This window comes from Mirounga leonina, unplaced genomic scaffold, assembly GCF_011800145.1.
Source record: "Mirounga leonina isolate KUSES-001 unplaced genomic scaffold, KU_Mleo_1.0 Mir_175, whole genome shotgun sequence".
Classification (NCBI taxonomy): Eukaryota; Metazoa; Chordata; class Mammalia; order Carnivora; family Phocidae; genus Mirounga; species Mirounga leonina.
This window is the reverse complement of record NW_023270453.1, coordinates 8594603-8611626: the sequence shown is the minus strand read 5'-3', so window position 1 is coordinate 8611626 and position 17024 is coordinate 8594603. Positions and strand designations below refer to the sequence as shown.

Here is a 17024-nt window from a genome sequence, read left to right as displayed (position 1 = left end):
TTACAAAGACCCATTTCAAGGCATACCGCCCTAAAATTTCAGATGAAGAGGAATAAAGAGGAAATCCTAAAAGATACCATGGGTGGTGGCAGGAGAGGGAGAGAGGGTCCGCATACAATGTACAGCACAGCAAACTTCTCTGGAGCAAACTCTAAAGCAACACCTTTGATATTCTGAGAGATGTCTTCATTCGGTATTTCCATATCTACTCAAACTATCGATCAGATATAAAGGTAGCAGAAAGACTTTTTCAGATATGCAAGGACCCTAACACTGCACTTCCCATATGCACTTTCCCTGGGTTTATTGGGAGGATGCCCTCCAGTGAAACAATGGCATAAAACAAAACACAGGGAGACTCGGGATCCAGGAAACAGAGGACACACTCCAGAGCAGGGTGAAGGACTGACGGGATGGGGAAGGGGGTCTGGTGCTGAGGGCTGCGGACGAGGCCAGGTCCAGACTGGAGTGAGAGGATGGACGGTGGCTACAGGGAGGTCCCAGGACAAACTACAAAGGAGGCAACAATAAAAACCAAACCAAAGAGAGGAATGGATGAATTACTCGATGCATTTGGAAATCGACATGCGCATTCATTTGGGAGTCTGTAGGAGGTCTTGGGGAAAAAAATGATGGGCCCGTAGAAACTAAACAAGTAACAGCAAGGCAATTATTACCTTTAGGTAAAACGAGGGGTTGTCTAAAATGGGAATCACAACCAGAGGATGCTGCTTGGATTAGTCATACTAATGTAATGCTGTCAGCTGTGGGCCTTTACCCAGAATTGGGCTTACCACCATTTTGGGAAAATGGGAAACGGGAAAGTGTGGGTGATTGTATTGGAGACCTTAATCTTCACCCATCTCAGTTGGAATTCAATAAATCTAAAATGGATATAATCAAGGAATAATGCCTTGTGCCAACTTATTTGGATATAGGCAAAACCCAGAAGAAACAGCTAAAATTGTTGAAGGTGGTGGGACTTGGGGAGTGGGCTTTTTTTCATAATAAGCCCTTAGAACCATCTGACTTTATTTTTTTTTAATATTTTATTTATTTTACAGAGAAAGAATGAGAGAGAGAGAGAGAGAGAGAGCCCATGGGGGGGGGGGGGGTCAGAGGGAGAAGCAGACTCCCCGCCAAGCAGGGAGCCCAATGCGGGACTCGATCCAGGGACTCCAGGATCATGACCTGAGCCGAAGGCAGTCACTTAACCAACTGAACCACCCAGGCGCCCCGAACCATCTGACTTTAAACTGCATCACATATTACTGTGATAAAAGTATTAATTAATTTGGGGCGCCTGGGCTCAGTCAGGTTAAGCGACCAACTTGGTTTTGGCTCAGGTCATGATCTCAGGGTCATGAGATCAAGCCCCATGTTGGGCTCTGTGCTAAGCATGGAGCCTGCTTGGGATTCTCTTTCTCCCTCTCCCTCTGCCCCTCACCTCACCCGCTCCCCTGCTCGTGCACTGTCTCTCTCTGAAAAAAAAAAAAAAGTATTAATGCTTTAAAAAGTGAATGAAACAGCGCTTGGAGGAAGCAGGAACAAAGAGCTCATTTATCTGAACAATTCAGATTCTGGTACACTGCAGGGATCGTTCCCGGAGAAACAGGGAGGGAGCTGATATATGAATCCTGAGCTGGGTAAACGGAGGCCCCCATCCACCAGCATCATGTCCAGGTTGTGCGTCTGGCACTGCCCTCTGGGCTCCTCCAGGCCCCCGAAGTGCTGGGGGGTGGTGTGGGTGGCACACAGAAACCCTTTGCCGAGATGAACAACTTGGGTCTGGATCCAAGTGAGCTGTATGTCCACAGCAGGAGCCCATAATGTCCCTGGCACAGGGTTAACCAACGACATTCATGCTTCATCTTGCTTCATCTTCCTACGAAGGGTGTGGGTCGGGTCCTTTAAAGATGTATTCATATATTTAGAGAGAGAGAGAGAGCACTCATGCCAGTGAGTTGGGGGTGAGCGGGGGGCAGAACGAGAGCATCTCAAGCAGACTGAGCACAGAGCTGGAAGCAGGGCTCGATCTCACAACCCTGAGATCATGACCTGAGCCAAAACCAAGAGTCGGATGCTTAACCGAGTGTGCCCCCAGGCGCCCTGGGTCGGGTCCTTTAATGTCCTTGTTCAACCAGAGGAAAATTAAGCTTGGAGACATCAAAGAAGGCATCCACATTGGTTAAATTGACTATGAAGCAGAGCTACGACAGGAACCCAGGTGTGCGGGACTCCAAACAGGGCCACATTGCCTGTTCAACCACTTCCGGTCCTTGGTCCTTGAGGAAGTCCCTTAACCTCTCTGACCCCAGTTTCTTTCTTGGTAAAGCTAACGGTTCTGGCTCTACTTCCCTGTTTGGCTCAAATAAGAAAATATATGTGACAATTTTAAAGAAGCTTGAAGTGCCAATGTATGCAAATGCAAATATTATTTTTGATGACAGGAGGGAGACAGGCGGTCTTGTGACCCTCCTTGGTCTCCTACATAAACTTCAGGGAAGCCAGCTCTGGTGCGGATCCTGAGAAGAGCCAGCTGGGGTTTGGAAGCCAGACAGCAGCTGGGTCAGCAGGCAGGCTGATGTGGCAGGCCACCTCCCCCTGGGGGACCTGTAATATTAAATTCTGAGGATTTCTTCTCCTTCTTCATTTTCCATGAATCCCAGAGTCTTCTGTGAGCACGGTGTTCACAAACACCGCAGCCTTCAGCTCCGGGTAAGCATTTGTGACTGGACTGAATTGAACAACTTTGAATGAAAAACTGTTTCTCTCCTTTTCCCCAGGCGTCTGGACAAGCACAATTTGGGGCCAACTTTTACTTGGTTGAGCTGATTTCATCAGTTCGGGAACTGGAATTTCCAGACATTTACTGCCCCAGTATGCCCCCTGGTGGACAGTCTCACGTTTTATTCCCGAACTTTCTCAATGTGCCCTCACATTCTTAAACAAAAGCCCTCAGAGACTCTTGCAATGTGCAAGCTGGTCTTATTTCCACGCTAGAATGAGAAAACGCATTTAGAGAGAGGAAGGAATTTGCAAGTTCCTGGAACTGCATTTAGTGTCTTTTTCCCCCATTCAGCAAAAACCCAAAATACTGCAGTCTGAGCGGTCTGGGTTTGAGCCCAGTTTAAGTCCTGGCTCAGCAACTGTCACCAAGTGAGGTCCTTTCACAGAATTGAATTTGATCCCTACCAGGCCTTCTATTATTGTGGACATTTGCATTTGGAGGGACTATTCTGTGCAATGAACGTGCTGGAGAACTTGCAGAAGAAAAACTGATGGCTGATGTACCAATCCAACTCGTGCGTGTGTTTTAATGTTTGGTGGGTTTGTGGCTATCCCCTAAAATAGGGTTTAGTTAAACTTGAAAATATAGGCCGTGGGATCTCTTCAGACTTCTTCCTCAGCCACTGACCACTTTACCACGAGTGTGCTTCGCTTTGAAGTCCTCTGTGGCTGCAGGGGCATTCTCCATTCTGGGGGAGAGCCTGCCCTCTGGGGCTCAGAGCAGCGCCGTGGCTGAGCTTGGGGACCTGGATTCGGGTTGCCAGCTTCAGCCCCCACTGACATTGCCATTCAGTAGATCTGCGACCTCAGGCGAATCTCCTAACTTCCCTGTGCCTCATCTTCCTCCCAGGGGAAACAGGGATGAAAAGTAATATTCACCTCTAAGTGTGGGGAAGATTCAGCCACACAACTTACAGAAAGCACTCAGCACCTAGCGTGCCACAGGGTGATAGGCTGTGCTTCTCTGTGGCTGTTAATGAGCTGACCTGAGGTGTTGCCTTGAAGCTTGCAGTCATGACACACAAGGGAAAGAGTGTGGGTGTTTCCTTCAAATACCTTCTCCCGTGCTATTGCTTTTGTTTCACATATGAGTGAAACCATATGCGAATTGTCTGTCTCTGCTTGATTTATTTCACTTAGCATAATCCCCTCCAGTCCCATCCATGTTGATGTAAAAGTTGGGTATTCATCCTTCCTGATGGCTGAGTAATATTCCATTGTGTATATGAACCACATCTTCTTTATCCATTCATCTGTTGAAGGGCATCTCGGCTCCTTCCACAGTTTGGCTATTGTGGACATGGCTGCTATGAACATTGGGGTGCATGTGCCCCTTCTTTTCATTACATCTGTGTCTTTGGGGTAAATACCCAGTAGTGCAATTGCTGGGTGTTATATGCAACTAATGAATCACTGAACACTACGTCAAAAACTAATGATGTACTATACAGTGGATAACGGAACATAATAAAACAAACAAATACCTTCTCCCAGTAGAGAAGCTCAGCCCCGGTGGAGTCTGCAAGCCCCTCTCCCCAGGCAGGGGGTGTGTGCTGGAAACGTATGTGGGCGTTTTGGGTTGGCCAATAAAAGGAAACACTGCAAGCAGATGGGGGAACTGGATGCAGTGCAAGGGACTGTCCCACTCTGAGAATTGTCCCTGAACAGACATGTCTCTAAAGAAGATGTACAAATGGCCAATGAGCATATGAAAAGATGCTCGGCAACACTAATCATTAGGGAAATGCAAATCAAAATCACAATGAGATACTGCCCAACACCCATTAGGATAGCTATTATTAAAAAAAAAAAAACCCACAAAATAACAAGTGTTGGAGAGGATGTTGAGAAACTGGAACCTTTACTCACTGTTGGTGGGAATATTATGTGGTGCAGTCCCTGTGGAAAACAATACGGCAGCTCCCCAAAGAATTAAATATACAATCACCATATTTTTGGGTATATACCCAAAAAAACTGGAAGCAGGGAGTTGAAGAGATATTTACAGATACATGTTCATAGGGGCATTATTCACAATAGCCAAAAGGTGCAAGAAACCCAAGTTTTCATTGATAGATGAATGGATGAAAAAATGCGGTCTCTATATACAATGGAATATTATTCAATCTTAGAAAGGAAGGGAATTCTGACACACACTATAACGTGGATGAACCCTGAGGTCATAATGCTAAGTGAACTATGCCAGTCACAAAAGGACGAACACTATAGGATCCACTGATACGAAGTCCCTAGGATAGTCTAATTCATAGAGACAGAAAGTAGGATGGTGGTGGCCAGGGGCTGGGTGTGGGTAGAATGGGGAGTTAGTGTTTAGTGGGTACAGAGTTCCAGTTTTGCAGAGGAAAAGAGTTCTGGATATGGATGGAGGTACGAACACTGTGAATGCACTTAAAATCACTGAACTGGATACTTACCAGTAATTATAATGATAAATTTTATGTGTATTTTAGTATAATTAAAAAATTTTGCCCACCTAAAGTGCCAATAGCATCCCTTTGAGAGATATTGCCAGAATATCTAAAAATAGTCAGATAATGCATGCATTTGGTTATAAGAAGTCCACTTACCCTTTGCATACAACACCCAGAGCTCATTCTATCACATGCCCTCCTTAATGCCCATCACAGTTATCCCATCCCCCCACCCCCCTCCCCTCCAGCAACCCTCAGTTTGTTCCCTAGAGTTAAGAGTCTCTTATGGTTTGTCTCCATCTGTGTTTTCATTAAATTCTACCCCTGAAACTAATAATACACTATATGTTAACTAAATTGAATTTAAATAAAAAATTAAAATAAATTAATTAAAAAGAAAGAACTAACTATACAAACTATAGAACCTAATTAAGGGACATAAAAACAATTTACTAAATGGAGAAACATTTCATACTTATGAATGGGGAGAGTTAATGTTTCAAAGTTATATATTCTCCCTCCTCCTCCAAATTTCTCTCCATCATTCGATACAATTCCAATTAAGTTCTTTTGTGTGTGTGTTTGTTTTTGTTTGTTTGTTTGGCCACATATGACAATGTATTTCTAACATTTACCCGGAAGAATAAACCAAACGACTTCTGCAAAAAAAAAAAAAGTCCACTCGTCCTTAGGAGACCTATCTGCATGGACTAGTGCATCTGCCCTCCCTGTCCATGTATCCTCTTTGTCCCAGCTGCCAGGGGAACGGGACCCCTAAAATCAGGTAAAGGCGCACTTCCAAGGAGCCAAAACTTAGTGATGGGATCAGGAGGAGTCCTGTAGTTAAATAGGTAGTATCGCTTCAGGACGTTCTCATTTACTTATAGCAATCCACTTATAAATTACGTTTACTAATCAATAAAATCACATTGGGGCAACAACTTGGGATTTCTGGCTTCAAATGATACTTTTGGCTTTCAGTGGAAAACTGAACAGGAGGAAATGTCTTACCTTGTAGATACAGGACTTAGCATTCAGAAAGAAGAGCTCGATGGTAGCATTGTCCTTCAGGTATGAGATGCTTTCTATATAGAACCTGAAAGAGAAAAACTGCTAATGAGCCACAGAAACAGCAACTGATCAAGCTGAAAATCAGCTGTTTTCTGAGCTGAAAATCAGCTGTTTTCTGAGCTACAGGATTTGACATGAGGACCAGAACTCCCCATCCCAAATGAAAAAGAAAAAGGTATGATCAGTTGTTTTCATATGGTTCCTTTTTGAAAGAAAGCAGAGTTTTTCAAGCCCCTTTCTAGCACATGAGGACTGCCATGCTTGACAACCTTGACCAGAGCCAGGGAGCTGGGACTCCCACCATAGGGGGTTAAACTCAACCATCTCCTTTCTTTTTCTTGAGCCGCTTTCCAGTTTTTAAATAATATTATTGGATTTTCATACATTGCTTTTTTTTGGTCCTAATCACTGTTGAGTTGGATTTCTTGAAGATAATTTCTTCTGCTCAATTGAAAAAGGAGGCCCTATTTCTCTTTAAAACGGTTACGACGTTATCTTCCCAAAGGTGGTGAAGTGCGATTTGATTTCTGCGAATCCAGAGAGCTGTGGTAAGTGCTCTTAACGCTGTGGTATTAATGCATATTAAGCCAAATGAGAATTGGATTTTTATCCAGATGGAGCTTATAGATTTCTTTCATGATGAGACATGCTGAAATTATTTACGTTTACATTTAATGCACGCTTTTATGCATCGACTTTGGCGTTTATTAAATCACGTAATCAGATTACACACTTGTACTTGTCTAGGGACCAGCCGTGTGCAGGGAGGGGGTGATGGAAGGCAGAACCTTGCCAGGGAATAGGCCCTGAGTGGGGCCACCGGACACCTGCCTCCTGGAAACTGGGGCTACCCCGAGGTGGCAGTGGCAGGTGTAACGGGAAGATAAGGGCTAGGTCCTTCTAGAACAGCGCTACAGTATGATGGAAAGAATCCTGGGGAGGAAGTCAAGAGACCAGCGATCTGGTCCCAGCTCTGTATGATTTAGGGCAAATCACTTCATCTCTCTGGGCTTCTGTTTTCCAAACTGTAAAAGAAGACCGCGGGACCTGGTCAGTGGTTCTCCACCTAAGAAGTCTACGGCTGTAAAATATTGGAAACTCATTTGGATGAAGACAACAATAACAGCAACAAAAACAACAAACCAACATTGCATGAGGCTAATAAAACACACCCCTAGGCAAGGACAAGCCCACAGACCACCAGTTTGCAACCTCTTGTCCGCAGACGGATGTTTTCTGTCATTTTTTCCAGTGTGGGTTGCTGTGATTAATATCATACAGATTCGTTTAAACTTGTGAGTGAATCCAGAGTAACTTCAGATACTAGCAGATATTTTCAATCAACAGGTATTAATACAATTTCCCCTCCGGGTGAGAGTCTACAAAATGTTTGGAAGTTATAGTATGGCGCTCATTCTTGCAAAGAATGGACCTCTGCCACCTGGTCTCTCCCTGCAAGAAAAAAAAAGAAGCACCTGCCTCTTGCTTTTTTGGAGCAGGTAATTTAAGTCATGGAGGCTCCATAAAGGCTCTACAGTGGTCCCAAAGGAACACCCGGGTGGCTCAGTTGGTTGAGCAACTGCTTTCGGCTCAGGTCATGATGCTGGAGTCCCAGGATCCAGTCCTGTATGCATCAGCGGGGATTCTGCTTCTCCCTCTGGCCCTCCCCGCTCTCATGCTCTCTCTCTCAAAAAAAAAAAAAAAAAAACTTAAAAAAAAAAAAAGAAATGCAGTAGTAAACTCTAGGTCTTAAAGCAGAATAAGTTAAATTGGATTTAATAAAAAAAAAATCCACATTTGTTGTGAAGGATTTTTGACTGGGGGTAGTCAGAATAGCAAAATCGGAAGGAAGGAAGGAAGGAAGGAAAGAAGGAAGGAGGGAAAGAAGGAAAAGGGAAGGAGGGAAGGGAGCGAGGGAGGCCGACTTGCAGGCGTGACCCATTATAGATGGATCCTGCTTCGTGCCTTTGTTCAAGCTATTGCTCTGCACCCAGAAACCACCATTCTCCACACCCCAAACCACTCCTGCTCCCTTCTGCCCTCACTCAGGAACACCATGTTTTCCTGGGCTCTGCTGATGGCCCCCAGGGAAGAGCTCCTCCCCCGGGCTCCTCCTCTGCTTTCCGTGCTCCCCCAGGGTCCTGTACTTCTCTGCTCCCTAGGGCATCTTCTTTCTTGGCTGTGAATGGCCTCCTGGAGGGCGAGGCCAAATCCCATTCATTTTTGTTTATCTCCAGCACTGATACAGTGCCTGGCACACACGAGGACTTAGTAAGTGTCTGGGAGGGAAAGACTGTCAGCTTCCCTCCTCCCCGCGGGCTGCTGGGTGCTGCTCTCAGGAGGGACAGTGAGAGGGGCAGCGAAGGCACTGCAGGAGGGGGAGGAGGTAAGTGACCTCCCACCCATGTCCCGAAATCCCCGGTCGGGGGGCTCATATTCCACATCCGGGCCCTGCCCCCCTGCCCTTCACTCACTGTCAACGTGGAAAGTTGCACAAGCAAGCCACTGCTCCCCTCGAATCTTAAAGCCAGGACAACAGCCTAAGTTTCTGGAGTTTGACCTCAGTTCTGCAATAATCACTCTGAGTCTAAATCTGTTGGGTCTGAAATCATGTAATTTTCAAAGCAACACCTTGTGTCTTTCCTGCATTTGTTTCAATTCTTGCGAATTAAGGACTGAGAACATTCGCTACCCCTGCCATCCATTTTCTCCTCAATAGTATAAGAAGGAAACATAACACCCTTCCACCCCCAGCAACGGAAAGTGGAAAGGACAGGGCAGGTTCTGTTCTCTGCGACAGTGTTCGTGTCCCCGGAGTTCCACGGGGTCTGGCTGGACACGAGGCAGGAAGGTAGAGAAAATAACCTATTCTGAGATGAGGAAAAATAAACCACCAACTCTTGACAGAAACTGGAAAGCAGTTTCCCGTTAACCTTTATCACCAAGAAGCAGCCTGGAAAACTTACGAGCTCCAGGCCTGTCATATTATTATTCTGTAACCCTGGATATTTAACCCATCCTGAACTTTCCATCTGCACTAGGGAACTTGTGAGTCAAAATGCCCAGAGAAAAACAGACCCCAGACATCTCAATCCAGACACCGAGGCTCAGGGCAAGCTACGGGAGCACCAGGGAGCAGAAACTTCTGGGGAAGTGGGAAACATTGATGGTTTGGGTACAAAATCCGGATTTTTTTTTTTTTTAAACCAGTTCTGTTCTTTTTTTATTTCATGAGAGCTCCTCGTTTTGCCAGTAGGTGGCGATGTTGCATTTCCTTAACTACCAGTGCGCAGGTGGGCGGGCGGGAGCACTTCCTCAAAGACCTGGTTCACAAAGAAAATTCCGGGTCTCTGGGTAAAGCCGAGGAGCTGAACGCTTTCTTGTAGATTCACAGGGTCTGCAAGGGCACTTCCAAGTCTGGCTCCATATTAACCATGGGTTTCTGGTGCTTTGACATCTGGGGCCTTGGTGGCTCTGGAGGGACGGCCCCTCCCAGTGCTGACCAGTTCCTTAGAGGTGTGAGCTCGCCTTTCATATGCAGACCAGCCAATCAAGAGCTCACACACCCTTCCCGCTCCTCTGTGGGGCTCTCACCCTCCAGGTCACGCACGACCCTCCTGCCCTCTCACCCCAGGGCCCGCGCCAGGGCCAGACAACTCTGGACAGCCCCGATGCCCCCAAGCCTGCTGAAATGATTCAAAGTAGCCAAGCCTAAACCTGATTACCCTGCCTCACCCATTCCTTCCTGCAGAACCCACAAAACAAAGGCTCTTCCCCCCATTTCCCCCCACTCCCTCTGCCTCCTGACCAACGTCCCTGTCCCTGGGCAGCCCTGCCTGGTGTGGTGTGCCCCCTCCTCCTAGGAACTGTGAGCAGCAAGGTGTCTTTTCCACGGCCACCAACTCCTGATGTGTTGGGAGTACCTGAGTACCTGTCCCTGAGTACCTCTACCGGAGGAATAATAAAACTTAACACTTTAAAACGGGCTCTTTGGGCACATTTAGCAGGACTGAATCTGATGGCTTTTTTTTTTTTTTTTTTTTTTTTTGAGTCAAAGGGCCAACCTTTGTCCTAGGCCAAGGGCAAACCTGGCTAAGTCTGTTCCCTGAAAACCATCGGCAATGTCACACCCAACCTGGCCCAGATGATGCCGACCTGAGACATTGTATCTGACGCTCTGAAGCAGGAATAAATATGTGCAATGTTCTTACGTGTTTGGGCACATAAAATAATCAAGAGGCTCTGAGGCCTTGGGGAGTCTCGTCCCCTGTAACCCGCGGACGCCTTGGATGGCAGCAATCAGCCTTCCTCCTCTGAACCGCTCGCTCCTCCTCTTCCCTCCCACATCCACCCCGTGGCACTGGGGAATCACTGAATCTTTCCAGCAAGTGTTAATTAAATGGACCGCTGATTTCATTTTGTCATGAACACAAGGGTCACATTTGAAATGCTGACTTTTAGTAGCAAAAAGGAGCGACAGGAATGAAAAGGGTATTTGGTGCTGCTGTGAGTTTCTGGGGCCGAATATCTCTGATCTTTAGAATTTCACCAGCTCGAAAAAAATCTTCAGTGGGGCACCCAGTTGAGATCTAGCAAGTTCTGGTTAGCAGGCCCCTCATTTTAGGATCCCTGCCTTCATTGTTACTATGGTGACAGGAAAGAGCAACTGCTTGTCTCAACCAGCCAGGAAAGACCCCAACGGTCAGGCCATAAACTCGGCTATAAAATCCCCACTCCCGGAATAAAGCTTCCTGGGATCGCCTCTCTCCCTCTTTTTTTTTCCCTAGTGCTCACTTCAGTTTACTGTTGGTGAACCTCAGTTTGAGGAGACAAATCTAATCTCTATTTATCTTCCTACAAACAGTGGAGATGATCAGCGTTGCGGGGCCACTTGGCTGAAGACGACACGACTGAAGGACCAGCCCAGGCGTGGAGGGAACCATTCAGAGCACAAACGTGTTCCTACAGAGATTTCCTCGGATGTGTAGGGAAATTTTTCCTATAATTTTTCTTGACCTATTTCTTAAGCTTGCCTGGTGAATACGGTCAGAGGGTCACTGTTCTCAGATTTGGGGAGCTTGTCTCGTAGACCCAAGCGGTGGTCTGCAGATGGATGTGACCTGGCTCACACACTGATCGCTGGGCTGGTTGTAGAGTCGGTGTGTGTGTGTCGGGGCGGGGGGGGGTAAGGGAGCAGCAGGAGGTGAGGCAATCAGGTCAGACGGGACATGCAAAGCATAACCGCAGCGTGATAACGGGAAGCCAGGAACATTTTGAGGAGGGGAGCAGATGAGAATTCTGGAAAGCTACTGGGTGGTAACCTAGAGGAGAACGGAAGGAGCCCCAGCGAGGAGAGTGGTTCCGGAAGGGGGTGTTCATGGGGAGTCAGCAGTGGGTCTAACACCTATTTAAGACACTGAAGTAACAGGAGTTAGTGAGTGAAGAAGACAAGGAGGCAGGAGAGTCAAGGTTGACGCCCCAGTTTCTGGCTGGGTGTGTGGTGGGGCCAATCACAGAGATAAGGAGGTGCCACAGGAAGAGGAGGAAGTTTGGGGGGCAGAGAGATGAAGACGCCATTGATTCAGGCAGAGGGGGCAGAGAAGCGCCCGTGAAGTTTGGGGCCTAGAGATGGCCAGTGACCATGGCCGTGATGGGACAGCCACAAGCTGAGGAGCCGGTGGGATGGGGAGAAAGGAGACAAGGGCAGAACTCTCCTTCCGGACCTGTGCTATGGACAGCGGTGGGAGCAAGGAGGCAGGAGCGGATGGAAGATACAGTCAGAGAGAGTATTTTCTTTTGTCAGGGTAGAAAAGTCATGGTTATGGGGGGAAGAATCCATGGAGAAGGGGTAGTGTAAGACAGAGAAAGACGGGAGACTGGCGGCAGGGAGTTCTCAGAGGTGCTGGAAGGGGCTGGAACATGTGGACCTGGCCGGCCTTGGACCTGGGCTAAGGGTCAGTCTCCCTCTGAGGGGTGTGCGTGTGAGTGCGTGGGCACGCATGCAGTGGGTGGGCAAGGAGGCCACAGAATGGGCGGGTACAATTAAGTAAGGGAGCAGGAAGCTGAAGCTCCCTTGGGCCAGCTTTCCTTTTCTCTACAGAATCATAAGCAATGCCACCTTCTTGGAGCAAAGGAGTGAGCTTCTGGTTTGGAGTCTGTGGCAGGGAGCAAAAGCCACCATGGGCATCGCAGAGGGCCCCAAGCAGGTGCAACGGACAGAAGTGGCTAGAAACACTGATGAGCTGTGTGAGACTGGTCATAAGCAATCGTGCACCAACTTGCAGCTGTGTGACCCCCCTCCCCCGGCCCTGACCACATTCGGCAGCTCAGAGGCAGAAATAAAAGAAATAGGTGACTGGACGGATCCCATCCTACGTGTGTGTGCACGAGCACGCACAGGGGGCATGCATGCATGTGACCGGCAGCAAAGGCGGGGGGGTCCTGGGGAAGGGCTGGTTGCAATGGTGGTAACACGGATTGGACTGAATCGGCAGAGATGAGGACGGGCAGGCTGAGAGGGCCCGAGAATTAGGGGAAATGGATGCAGAGGTGCACGTGGGTAGGGGTTCGTCTGCTCTGCTCCCCACTCTACCCTTAGCTCCTAAACTAATGCCACAACACGGTCAGTGCCTGGTGGATATTTGTGCATCAGTAACTGAACCTATTGCCAACGGTGAGTGTGCAGCTCAGTGTCCCCAAGGGGGGAAACTCACTCTTCACAGCTCGAATGAGAGTGGGTCTTGGCTCTCCAGGCCCTGCAGTGATGCGGCTCAGGGTGCTGACGGGACCGTGGAGTCTTCCTACGTGAGAGGGAAGAGCACGGTGCGGGGAGAATGCCTTCCCACTGGTGTTCACCCTGGTCAGCAGACGGCAAGAAGTTCTCAAGTGGGGCTAACAACACCTACCTCGGCTTCTGAAAACTCCTGCTTTACCATGTGCGAGGCCCCTTCCTCTGCCACTATGGAGGTTCCAACCTGCCTCCAAGTTTTGCGACTGTAGGATGTCCCCCGGCCAATGGGGTGCTCTCCGCCAAGGCCACTCGGAGTTGAGTAGTGCCAGACCTGGAATGGCAGGCCTGGGAGGGCTACTGCTCTCTGCACCCTCTCTCCCAGTGGGGGTGCATCTGCGCCTGACGCCATCTCTGCGGGTGGACCCTGGTTCTGCAGCCACGGCCAAGTGTGGAACACGAGATGGCCCAAAGTCACTGATCCTGACTTGGTGGCCTGTGGCCCGGCCAGAGTCTCTGAGAAGCAATCATGGGGTCGCATTTCACTTGTGGAGAGAGACGTAGCTTGGTGCAGCGGGGAGGGCCCGAAGTTTGGAGTCAGATCTAACTGAACAGAGGTGGCAATTTATTCGCGGTATTGGGAGGAGAATCAGCACGTTGGGCCCCCATCTCCCTCTCTTCTTTTTTTTTTTTTTTGAGATTTTATTTGACAGAGAGACACACAGCGAGAGAGAGCACAAGCCGGGGCAGAGGGAGAGGGAGAAGCAAGCTCCCCACTGATCAGGGAGCCCAAAGCAGGACTCGATCCCAGGACCCTGAGATCATGACCTGAGCCAAAGGCAAACGCTTAACGACTGAGCCACCCCTCACCTCCCTCTCTTTACCCAGGAGTAATAATACCTGATTCAAGGGCTGTGAAGATTTACAATCATCCTGAATGATGGAGGGATGTTTCATAACGGATAGTTCCCTTCCCTCAGACCTTTTCCCTTTTTAGATCATTATTAAGACTCTGCAGGCTCTGTGATCACTCCTGGTGATCTGACTCAGGAGGAAAGGGGAGGTCCTTTCAGGCTACATCATGGGTCAGTGAAGACGGGTTTTCAGTCCTCTGTCCCGCCATGCTGAGAACACCCAGCAGCATGACACCAGCCTCAGGCCCTTTGAGGACATGCTCAGAGGAGAAAGCAGAATCCCCCGATTTCAAATTCATGTTATTTAACATATCGGGGTCTTATTTTTCATCATCGGTTGAATGGAAGTGGTAATTCCGCCCCCTCTCTCACAGATGTTTCGAATATGCATTACAGCGAGAGAATATATAATTGCCAAATAGTAAGCCATGCTGGCTGGGATGGCAGCCCAAATTTAGATCCCCAGGGATACGTGGTTAATATTTCCACTGGATGAATTCCCAAAACTTGACTTAAAGCAGTCAGCCTTTTCCACAGTCTTTTACTGGGTGCTTTTATTCTCACGAAGGCTAACGGTGCACGTGTTACAGGGATGAATCTATAGATGTTTAAACAAAAGGAGAGAGGCTAGGAGCGGCTAGAGAGACTGCTTGCAGGCACGCACATGTGCTGCTGGCTGGGCTGGGGCTGTTCCAGCCGCCGCGCTCTTGTTGAGAAAGGAGAAAGGTCAGCGAGCTCGTGGGGAAATCGCCCAGCCGGACGGGAGCTCCTTTATGGACCGCGGCATAGTCCAAGGTCTGAGTCCTTTATGAAGATAATTCATCCTGCAATTCCTTTGGAGAAAATAGCCTGCGGGCACCCCTGGAAAGGCACCGAGGTACAGCTGGGAATTCTGCCCAGGCACCAAGGTAAAAATGCACAATTCACCTACGTGAGAGCATCTGTCTCCTCTCTTGGAGAAAACAGACTCTTGGTGTTTTGCTTCTGTGTTGCTCAGCTGGCTGCAAAGTGGGGACTCAGGAGAGTGGGGTCTGGGAGCCAGGATCCTCTGTGATGGGTGCCAAGGTGACACCCACCCTGGGAGGTGGTAATAGTTCAAGTGACAGATGATGGGGAGAGGGGAGGATAGGGCAGAGGGTGGAAGTAGCCAGAGAGAATTAATGCACCTAAGAATCTGAGGAAGAGGAAAGACTTCAAGGTTAAAGTCTACAGGACTGAATGGATAACGACATCACAGATTTGAGGGACCACAGAAGGCCTGGGGAGGTCCAGATGATGAGTTTGGCTTTGGAGCTGCTGAGTTAGAAGCACTCAGGTGGCCAAGGCTGGACACAGACACCCGAGGCTCTGCAGAAAGAGCAGCTTTTGCAATGAGCTACAGAAGGAGCTCCGCCTTGTGACAATATTCTGCTAGGGGTCTGTCCACAAATGTGGCCCAGGAGAGTTTTTCCCTGGGCAACGTGTTCTCTGAGATGCCTACTGCAGCCACCTAGGAAAATGGGTGGCAAATGGCAGAAGCATTCATTCCTGCTTCTCCATATTGTGAGCCCGGGCCCTACCTCTGCAGCTCTCCTCTGTGTATCTGGTATCACAGACAGAAGTCACGAGTGACTTGGATCGGCCGGCATATCCTCAGCGACAATTTTGTGGCGCCCCAAGCTTTCCTCCAAGGCTCGGTTCCCGAAACCCACCAATAACTCAGCTCATAATGGACGCTTGCAAAAAGCAGCTAATATACAACCAGCCCGGTATTCTCTCTTCTTGATTAATGTTGGTGAAAAGCAGCAGGAAGGAGGGGAGATCCTGATGTATTCTGGCAAGTGGACTCATCCACCTTTGATTACAGGTTAATGAAACACTTAAATTCAACTGAGCCTTGCCCGACGTTGCCGCACCCCCACACCACCCCTCACCCCCCCAGTGGAATTGTGAACTCTCCTTTATGCAGTTACCTTTCCATTTATCTGAGAAAATGGAGCCACCATTAAAGAGACTGTGACATCAAGATCACGCCCATCAGTAATGGAAATGGCTAAGGTTAGCTCTGATAGGTTTGTAGCTTTTAAACAAATAAAAAGGGCGTTAAATCCAAGTTTAATTTTGCTCCGCCAGCAGAGGTGAAGATACATATTCTCGTCTGGGACATGGACCCTTTAACTCTTACTTAGGCTCTCTGATGCCTTCCATGGTATCAGGATGGCTAAGATTAAAACTGCATTCCTGACCATGCTCTTTAGGAAGAACTGAACTGTGAGTTGTTTGTGTCCTGCTCTTGAACTTGTTAACATATATATATATTTTTAAAGATCTTATTTATTTATGTATTTGAGAGAGAGAGTGCAAGCGCACGCATGACCCGGGGTTGGGGGGCAGAGGGAGAGGGAGAAGCAGACTCCCTACTGAGCGGGGAACCCGATGTGGGGCTTGATCCCAGGACCCTGGGATCATGAGCTGAGCCCAAGGCAGCCGCTTAACTGACTGAGCCACCCAGGCGCCCCATTGAACTTTAACATATTTTAAAAGGACAGGGTGCGTGTATTGGGTATGAGTGCTGGTGTCTGCTGGAAGACGGAGGCATTCGGGCCTAAATGCCCCTGCAGTTGTGCACAATGAAGGTTCTGCACAAAAACCGCCTGGTGGTTCCAAGGATGGGGTGCTCTGGGAGACGCTGGATCTGGACGCTCAGATCCTGGCTTTGCCCCTGAACCCAAGACACAACCCCCCCGCCCCCGACTTGCCAAAACCTTCTGCAAATGAAAGTGGTAAGTCCGGCTGACTTCATGTTTGCAAATGTGAGCCATGAGAAGCAAATTATATTCTCTGCAGTCACAGAATAAAACTTCTTATAATAGATTAGTGAACAGAAAATGCCCATCGTTTCTGGCATTTTATTAAGCTGTATTCTCCCTTCCTGGGGAATGCATTGAACTATGGTTTGCTGCTGCATTTCAACTATTCCTATTTGGAATAAGATAAAATAGGCAAGTTTTAAGAGGCCAAGTGTCACTTGTGAGAAAAGGAAAGAAGACTCAGGGGCGCCTGGGTGGCTCAGTCGGTTAAGCGTCTGCCTTCGGCTCAGGTCATGATCCC

General features: G+C 48.3%; 1 protein-coding gene across 7 annotated transcripts in view; it reads right to left on the bottom strand.

The window, feature by feature from the left end:
* FRMD4A (FERM domain containing 4A) overlaps positions 1-17024 on the bottom strand; it is a 310088-nt gene that overhangs the window by 119781 nt on the left and 173283 nt on the right. For all 7 annotated transcript variants that reach the window (XM_035021598.1, XM_035021605.1, XM_035021599.1 and 4 more), the window contains exon 5: positions 6234-6318. In XM_035021598.1, the coding sequence (XP_034877489.1) occupies positions 6234-6318 (85 nt within the window). The remainder of the gene's footprint in view (positions 1-6233; positions 6319-17024) is intronic.